The sequence below is a fragment of the Vipera berus genome, assembly GCF_964194415.1.
Source record: "Vipera berus genome assembly, chromosome: 3".
In the NCBI taxonomy this organism is placed as follows: domain Eukaryota; kingdom Metazoa; phylum Chordata; class Lepidosauria; order Squamata; family Viperidae; genus Vipera; species Vipera berus.
The window spans coordinates 89,258,139-89,267,985 of NC_138204.1; the positions used below are offsets into that span (position 1 = coordinate 89,258,139).

Below are 9,847 nucleotides of genomic sequence, written 5' to 3' on the forward strand. Positions count from 1 at the left end.
CAGAGATGGGAGGAGGTAGGTGGGTGGGGGATAGCTGAAGTGCCCCTAAGGTCTTACGTGTGTGAGTGGACTACTCAGCACCCAGTGGCCAGAACTTTGAGAACTGGTCTTAAGTACCATTCGTTCAGTGCTGTCAGAACTTTGAACAGTCATTGAACTGATGGTTGTTAAGCGAGGATTCCCTATATTTAACTTCACTCAAAGTAACCTTGAGATTTCTTTGTGCGGCTGTGGGTTGACTCTTTTGGCCGAGTGCCAGATCTCTTAATAAATGCATTGCCTATGGTGCAAAAATTTGGTTTTCCTGTTTTGCTTTGCTCTTGAACAGTAGTAAATGGTAGCATAATGACATGACTATTTTTGGTATCCTTCAGACGTTCTTAATAGTAGCTAGGCTTGAAAATTATTTCTGCCACATTTTTTTTTACAAGATTGTTCTCGGTGTAAGTTTCCCAAAGGGGCAGCTTTGGAAAAGAAGTAATTATGCCTTCTGTCAGTTTCCCTTTCAGAAAGCTAGCTTGATGTTATAGTTGTTTGTTTCTTTGCTAAAAGAAGTAATCTTTTAAAGATTCCAAGGAGTAAAGAATGCTTGAAACTGTGAACATTATAAAAGAGAAATGTATTAGCAGTGGTTAGATTTGCGGTGGCTGCTCAGAATCTTAGATTTGAACAACAATTCTATAGTTCTTTTTCATTTAAAAGGAAAGTATTTCCTATTCAATGCTATCCACAATATTTAGAAACCCATGTTAGTGTATTACAATAATAGTGACAATAATGTGCATGCATCTTGGACAGGCAGTTACATAGTTATTAAAGAGCCTTGGTGGAGCAGTGGGCTAATGCCTCCTTAAGTAACACCAGCTGCCTGCAATTAGTGCAGGTTCGAGTCCCACCAGGCTCAAGGTTGACTCAGCCTTCCATCCTTCCGAGGTAGGTAAAATGAGGACCCAGATTGTTGGGGGCAATTAAGCTGACTTTGTAATAATGCCGCTTGGGGTGTGTGTGTGTGAAAGCCCTAATAAGCAGGCATATACATAGAATGAAGGCTACTGCTAAGCTTGTAAGCCGCCCTGAGTCTTCGGAGAAGGACGGGATATAAATGGAATTTTTTTTTAAAAAAAAATTAAGATGTTTTTAACAAGTTTCTTAGCTCTAATCTAATGGTATTCTCTGTTTTAGGTGGTACTTTGCAGTTATTTCTGTCTCTGGAGTCTTTGCGGTGACCTTTTCAGTGGTATTTGCCTATGTCGCGGATATAACCCAAGAACACGAAAGAAGCATGGCCTATGGCTTGGTATATGCAGCATTTCTATATATTCAGACATTGTGCATGTCGATCGTCAGATCTCTTTGTCCGTATTCATGCAATTGGAAGACCGTCACCGCCCCACCAAGAAGGAACAAGGGAAAAACAGTTGTGAAAGCGGACGAAGCACCTGTGCATTGCCCTGCTTTCCTATTCTCACTATCTATACTGTCTCTAGTTGCTTCTCTGGAATGGGAAGGGAAGGGAAGGGAAGGGGGAAAGGGAGGACAACTGGACAAACTGGAAGGGTGATAAATGAGCAGGCAAGGGAACAAAAGGAAGAGGAGCAAAGGTCTACTCAAGCGAAAAGAATTACGTTGTGCAAACACACATAACTACAGCTGGGAACAAGCTAATCTTCAGGCCGTCGTCGTGGAATTCTGCTGTACTTTCTGTTTGTTGGTTCGTTTGTTTCCATCAGCTTCTAATTTAATCCACAGATGCCATTTATAACCCCCTCAATTCACAGGTAGTTAAGGGGGAAGGGGGGAAGAGAGAGAAGTCTTGCTATAAATATAAGTAACACGATTTAAATAATCACCAGAGGATACGCAGCTTATTTCAGTTCTCTCTCACTAGCATTTTGACATGCGGCTTTCCCCAATTTATTAGAACAAATTGATTTTTTACCGTGGCTGAATTGCCACGTATATTTTTAGGATCTCTGTAGCCAGTTATTACTATCATCATTGTTATTGTCATGTTACGTGTCTTATCCTGTGAGATGCTTTGAAAGCTGCATGACAGAAAGATGGTGTAAACATATTTTAGATGCATACCTCTTCTTCTTGTCAAGAAATTCAGACTTAAAATGTTTAGGATTCTCAGTAAGTGGTGTGGTTGCCTACTAAACCTCATCTCATTTAATTGTTAATCAATCACAGGTTTCAGCAACATTTGCTGCCAGTTTAGTTACCAGTCCTGCCATTGGTGCCTATCTTGGTCGAGTCTACGGAGATAGTCTGGTGGTCGTCTTAGCTACAGCAATTGCATTGTTGGACATTTGTTTTATTCTTGTTGCTGTACCTGAATCACTGCCGGAAAAAATGAGGCCTGCATCGTGGGGAGCACCTATTTCTTGGGAACAAGCTGACCCTTTTGCGGTAATATATTGCACTATATTTCAATACAGTTGGATGGGGGATACTAAGGGGTCATTTAAAATGGGATTTGCATTATTTGGATTTTTTTAAAAAAAAAATTTTTAAATATATACCCACTCTCATGGGATCTCTCTTCCATACATCTGATTGGATTTCAACTCTGCAGAGAAATCTCCAAGCGGGAGCTGAGGGAATCCCAGGCAAAAGCAGTAAACATCCAGATTTTGCCTATATGGACTGGGAAGGCCTGTGGAATAAGGATAGTTCTGGGTTTCTTTATTCTTAAGTTCCAAAATGGAGGATAAATCACTTACCTTCTATTCTGTCATTCAAGTGATCACAGGACAGTACATTCGAACCAAGAACAAGGGGACCCTTGTGGTAGTTAGCATTTTGTATTGTGAGGAACAGGCTGTGGCAGAGAGATGACTAGTCAAGGGGAGTTTAATTAAAAAAAGAATCAGTCTGCCCTTGTCTTTCCTGTACTGCCCATTTCAGTCTCTGTTGATATTCTTTCTTGGAAAGTTACTAGCATTGGATTGTTAGTCTGTGTTTTTTTAAAAAAAATTATTATTTAATTTTACTTTTTTCAGATACAATCTAAAAAGAAAAGAGCGTAGCAGTTTATTTTGAGTTCATTTTGAAATAGGCATCAAAGGACATAGGCTTAGTTTTCCTTCTTCAAGAAGAAAATAAGTAGGAAATAAGAGTTATAAATTATATTAAACCAGGCTAAAATGGAGCTGTGCAGGGTTTAGAATGTTTCATTTTATTTAACGTTGAATTAAATAAAGTAGAATAAAATAGCAAGCTCCTATAAACACGTTGAGGTAGTTTACTATGTATGATTTTAATCACACTTTAGTTTTCTACAATATTAAAAGTGAAAAAATATTTCTGCAGCCGTGTGTTTCCCCTCTTCCAAAGTAAACGTGTGACTGCTGAGCCGAGCTGTAGGATTAGATGGGTAGTTTCCAGATCTGGCTGGAGTAGTCCAGTATTGTGCGCGCCAGTAGAAGAGAATACCTGTGGCTCAAGGTTGAATTATGGGGTCCTTGGTCCTCTCTGAGCTTGGTGGTTTTCTTGTTATCACTGATGATGATGTCTAGTTGGGTAATGAAATATCTCCAAGAAAACGACCCTCAGAGAGCACTAAGGACCCCACGGTATTGCATGTAAAAGTCTTATGGTGCTGACTGCCCTGGGTTTGGAGAAAACTGGTCATCAGGGCCTTACACTCTGCTGGGAAGATGCTATCATTATCTCACCCCTTCAGCCTCAAAAGAGCATCGTCTATAGTGGGGCTGATTTCCAAAAGCTTAACTGTGTCCCAGTTGAGATAAATTTGCTGCATCTCATAGGCGGTAAAGAGTTCTAGCAGGCTGTGTCTCTTTCCATGTCTATTTCTAAACCATATTCAATGGGACGTATATGTATTCCATAGATTCTGGAAAGCAGGTAGTAGTTAATGTACCTTCAGGCTATTTTTGTTTTTTCAACATATTGATTATTTTCTGTCTGGGAAGAATCCCCCAGTTGGCAGAAATCCTGCTTTCTCTTGTTTCTTTCCCCAGCTGTTCCCTATCCGTGATTGATTAAAAAAAAATTAGGAAATCCAGATTCTTGACAGTCTTACTAATAAAGTTAATTGGCTTATGTTTCTCTTTATTTCTAGTCATTGAAGAAAGTTGGTCAGGATTCTATAGTGCTGCTAATCTGCATCACGGTCTTTCTCTCCTACCTCCCTGAGGCAGGCCAGTATTCCAGCTTCTTCTTGTACCTCAGACAGGTAAACATTTGCCTGATTCTTTTGATTGCACACATTCATTTGCAAAAATGAAAGTGAACATAGCCATGACTTACTAATAATAGATCTAGGTCTTAATTTTTGGTAACTGTTTCAACAGAATAAAATGTTTCCATTTTATGCAATTTGGAATTGTTATCTTTTAAGAAAGAGCAGATTTATTTCATTAAAAGTGACTACTGTTCAGCCTCTAATTTCCGTAGAATAAGCTCTACTGTATATACTGTAATATTGTTGTTCTTAAAGAGAGGGGTGTGTTATCTTGATTTCTTAGAGATTTTATTAAAACAAACTCTTTTATTAACTGTACATTTATGTGTGAGGCATTCGTAGTTTATCATAATCCTCTACAGTGGGATTCTTTCTCTTTTTTTTTAAATTTAGATAATGAGATTTTCATCAGAAAGTGTCGCAGCATTTATCGCTGTCCTTGGGATTCTCTCCATTGTTGCACAGGTAATTTGTAACTGAGAAAATAACACTTGCTGAGTACCTGCCAGTACTGTTTGTTCAAGTAGGTTGATAGCCTGGGCTTATGGAACGGGTTCATTTTGATAACTTTCTAGAATGATACCTAGGAGGTATCTGGGGAGCCTTGGAAGAGGGAAGGCTGATTAAAAAAAAAACCATGGTCACCAAATGCCTCTGCCCCAACCTCACATACATGGGCAGCCCTTCCCTGATGAGGACACGCATGCAAGGTCAGCTGACTCCGCCTGAAGGAGGGAGGTGAAGGTCAAGCTTTGTATTGTCGTAGTGATCACAGTGATCAAAGTCCCTGAAAAGTCCTGATTTTTTTTTTAAATTTTTAACCTTTTTCTTTCCTCAGACGATAGTTCTGAGCTTACTTATGAGATCAATTGGAAACAAAAACACCATCTTGCTTGGTCTTGGATTTCAAATATTGCAGCTTGCGTGGTACGGTTTTGGCTCTGAACCCTGGCAAGTAACTTTTCGTTGTGTTTTTATTATTGTTACACCTTTTGTTAACTTAACAGAGGTTTTTAAAACAGCCGTCAGTAGTATGCCTCTCATTGATGTTTTAATGCAAGCTACAGGTAGTCCAGTGACCATTGAAAGTTACAATGGCACTGAAAAAAGGGGACTTAACGACTATTTTTCATACTTAACGACTGTTGCAACATCCCATGGTTTACATTTGGATGCTTGACAACCACTCACATTTATGACGGTTGCAGTGTCCTGGAGTCACGTGATTATGTTTTTGCAACCTTCTGACAAAGAAAGTCAATGGGGAAAGCAGATTCACTTAACAACTGTGTTACTAACTTAACAACTGCAGTGATTCACGTAACAGCTGGCAAGAAAGGTCGTGAAATGGGGCAAAATTCATTTAATAACTTTCTCCCCTAGCAATAGAATTTTTGAGCTCAATTGTGGTCATAGGTCAAGGGACTACTTAGTATTAAGTTTGTTATGGAGTTATATGGTTTTTTTTAGTATCTGACTTATTTGATTAATTTTAAAATCTGTTGAAATCATTGTGAATGCTAGCCCTGATTCATTTATCGGTCTCTGTACCCTCTTTTCCAGGATGATGTGGGCAGCAGGGGCTGTTGCAGCCATGTCAAGCATCACATTTCCAGCAGTGAGTGCACTTGTTTCACGAACTGCTGATGCTGATCAACAGGGTAAGTGCTTCTTAAAATTAACACACAAGATAGAAACGCCTTAATAATGGAAATAACGCCTTACTGAAAATTGACAAATCTCTCTTTTCAAACAACGCCACCATATTATTTTGATTAAGTCACAAATGGCATTTTGCAAGTATCCTAACTACTTGTCAAAAAAAATCAGAACATTTGCTGATATTTCTGTGCAAAGCATGTAAATATGGTTGAACATGTATATTTTTATCTAATAATAACTAATCATAGTACATTGTTATCATTTGCTTATAGATGTTTATTTGAATTATTTTATAGGAGTTGTCCAAGGAATGATAACAGGAATTAGAGGACTCTGTAATGGTTTGGGACCAGCGCTTTATGGTTTCATATTCTACATCTTCCATGTAGAATTGAATGAAAATCCAATGACTGAAAATGAAGTCAATGTGCCCCCCCAACACCATTCACAGCAAGTATGTTTAAGGCACAGCAAATATTTTTTTAAAAAAATGTGTATGTGGTGATAAGAAGAAAAAAAATCATATCTGGTGCCAATTCTTGATCTTTGGTAGTTCAGATTCTATTCATATATAGTATGAAAGAAACTTGTAAGTACTTCTGAACTCTACCTTAGTTCCTGACTTCTTGCACCTGTCAGTATGTACAAAATCCAAATCAGGATGGGAAGTTGTGTAGTCAGAGGATTGTGATTCTCAGTCTTCCCCCTAGCACAAAGTCATCCTAATACTGTGCATTATCTAGACCGTTTTCAACCTAAGTTCAGGCCAGGATAGAGTAATAGCTTTGGTTTGCAATCCAACCTGCTGTTTTATCACCTAAAGCCCAATGTGCATGCACTGAGCTATTTATTTAATTCAAATTTGAGGCCATCAGCTTCATCAAAAGTTCTGGGTGGCTTACAATTTAATTGTTTAATTGTTGGTATTTTAATAATATGTACAAAAAAATGCTGCTTATTTGAGGGACTGTCTTTCCCTAATGGTATTCCTGTATCCCACATGTTGGGGGGAAACACTTCCTTGAAATAGTGCCATCTGATGGGACACAGGTGGAATGCCAAATTAACAGTGCAACCTGTAGACAAGTGATGACTTACCTACAGAAAAGAAATAACAAGAGTATCATTACATAACCATACAAACCCTGCATGCATGAGGATGTTAGTTTTATATGTGGACTGCAATATAATCAACTAATTCCCTGAATATCGATACAGTTCCATCTTTGCAAAATATATGCAGCTTCGGATTTAGATGTTGCTCTCTAACTATGCCACATAAAGTGTTTAGGAGATGAAAAAAACTTAAGCCATGTAGCCAAAGGAGAGTTGAACAGGATTATTATCTATTTTTACCATATCGGAGTTCAGTAATTTGAAATCTCTGAAGTAATGAGTGGAGCAGTGGGAAAGAAACAGCTAGCTCATGGTACCGAAGCGCAACATCAAAAGTGTTCACACTCCACTTCATTCTTGCGTAAGATAATCTAACCATAATTTAACTAAATAAACTATAAAGTGCTGACTTTTTGTCTTATGCTAACTCGGCTGTTTTGTTTTTCTTTCCAGAATTCCATCATTCCTGGGCCTCCATTCTTATTTGGCGCATGTTCTGTATTACTGGCTCTCCTCGTTGCCTTGTTTATTCCTGAACATACCAATTTAAATGTTCGCTCTGGCAGCTGGAAAAAACACTGTGGTGGACATGGACATCCACACAGCCCACAGGCCCCTGGAGAGGCCAAAGAACCTTTATTACAGGACACAAATGTATGATGACAAAACTCAAGGACTCGTAGAGCAAGTTTTATTTTTTCACCTGCAGTTCTGGATACACATTCCATTTTCATTGAAATTGTCATTTCTTAAGATGTTCTTAAGAAATGGGTCTCTTGCATGAAAACTGTTAAGAACCACAAACAGGAAATGGAAAAATCATCCAAAGAAGTTACAACTTAAAATTACTTTGGTTTTTAAAAAGAAGCTAGGATTTTTGTCAAAAGTCCTAAATATATTAAATCTCCTTAATTTTGAACAAAATTATATATGTATATACAAGGTATCAGCATGTGTTCCTGCATCAGTTTCTTGAAGGTGTTAAGCTTCGTTCTCTTCATGCTGGTCTCAGTGAGACATACAAGCAGAATTTGGGTATCTCTTTTGTCTGTAAAATGGTTGGTCAGATGGATTCAAAGCCTTAACATCGATGCACTTGGCTGGGAAGGTGAATTTGTTTGCTATTGGACTTTCAAATCAATGTCTGACAGGTTTTTCCCCCTCTTTTTTTACTAACACAAATCATGTGTTGAATACACATCCTGAACACTTTAAGTGCATTATTCTGCTAATTCTCTGTAGTGTGAGCCTAGATTTTACTATTGGCTCCAACACTCTACCTTCATGAATACAATTTGATACCACTATGCTTTGGATGTTTTGCATAAGGACCTCAACACTTGAACGTACAAACTCAACTCTAAGCTGACAGCCTTGATGATGTTGATGTGCTCTATACATGATTGTCACTTCTATTACTTGACAGGATGAATAGCTGTTTGAACCAAGGACAAATGAGAGTTGATTAGCTTTTCCTACTATTTTATTTGTAAATTACATATGTAGGGGGTATGACAGGCTAGTAAATACTCTTGTCTAGTAATTCAAGTGGCAATTCTTGCTCTATAGTGGCCTTTTAGGATTGTCACAAATAACACTTCAGAGCCAAGGGGTAGTCCTGCATTTTCAGGACCACAGTACAGGAGAGAGCTTTATACAATTACCGATGTGAATTTCTCTAAAAGTGTATATTTTTGTGTCCAGTTGTATTATTTAAGTGTTCCTTTGTATAAAATGTGTATAAAGTATTGTATAGTTCACAATGTTTTCATCTTGTGCTGTGGTTATTGCTTAAGTTTTTTTAAAAAAAACACACCACGGTTGAATAGAAGCTGAAAAATTGTAAATACTCTGTTAATAAAAGTTGAATATTTTAGTGATTTCTTAAAAATGATATACTTGGTATAATATACTGTCAATGTAGTTGATTGTACATCTTTCATATCACATATTTTGTTCTAGATATACACATATTTTTATCAAAAGAATTTATGTACCTAGAAAAACACTTTCTGGAATTTTAATTAAGATTTCTTTAGCCTTAGCACTTGGAACAAAATGTACATTGTGTCAGATGAAAAATGGAAAGCAATAATTGTGTGAATATTGAAGGATTTTTTTGGACAGTACATATATTTATTCCAATTGCATAATGCTAGTATAGTTTCTCTGGGTAAGGTTACAGCAAAGATAGCTCACTTCTGAGTAATAAGAAAACAAAGTACTGTAGTTTAGCCTGTAGGAAGGCATCTTTCCCCAGTGTTAACTAAGGATTCTTTAGAACATTTCTCATTAATCCCATTTCACTGGTTTTATTGCATTAAAAAATGGCTTCTGATATTAGATCCAAGTTTATTAAACTTTATTTTTGTATTGATGTAGAAACATAATAAGAGGCCGGTGGCTTGTCTTTCGGGTTTTTTCCTACTCTTTCCTTGAGATCTTTTAAAAAAGGCTGGATTGATACATAGTACAAATGAACTCTTAGCAAATGTATAAACTAAGTTACTGTTAATAGAAATATGGGAGGAATGGACAGAGAAAGGTTTGCACGAGCTAGCATTAGCATATTAAGATCTTAATGGTAATTCTTTGTAGTCACTAAAATTCAGGTACTACTGGGTAAGGTAGTACTTACTATATGGTCTGCTCTGGATTTTTATTTTAATCTTCACTTGCACTTTCTTGAGAAATCTGGTTAAAATAGCTTGCCAGTTACTTTGCAGCTTTGTAGAAAAGCACTGAAGTAGTTCTTTACCAACAAAAACTTTAACATGTAAACTGCTTGACTCTTATTATATTTTAGAGAACTCTGATACATTCTAGAATAGGAGCATGGAAAATTAACCATTAAATTGG

General features: G+C 37.4%; 1 protein-coding gene across 1 annotated transcript in view; it reads left to right on the forward strand.

Annotated features, from left to right (window-relative positions):
• The window catches only part of MFSD14A (major facilitator superfamily domain containing 14A), a 28,652-nt gene extending 19,331 nt beyond the window's left edge, over positions 1–9,321 (forward strand). Inside the window, exons 5-12 of the mRNA XM_081325768.1 lie at positions 1,183–1,297; positions 2,194–2,412; positions 4,088–4,201; positions 4,604–4,675; positions 5,049–5,161; positions 5,774–5,871; positions 6,169–6,326; positions 7,442–9,321. Coding sequence (XP_081181894.1) covers positions 1,183–1,297; positions 2,194–2,412; positions 4,088–4,201; positions 4,604–4,675; positions 5,049–5,161; positions 5,774–5,871; positions 6,169–6,326; positions 7,442–7,648 — 1,096 coding nt within the window. The 3' untranslated portion in view covers positions 7,649–9,321. The remainder of the gene's footprint in view (positions 1–1,182; positions 1,298–2,193; positions 2,413–4,087; positions 4,202–4,603; positions 4,676–5,048; positions 5,162–5,773; positions 5,872–6,168; positions 6,327–7,441) is intronic.
• The last annotated feature ends 526 nt before the right edge of the window (positions 9,322–9,847 follow it).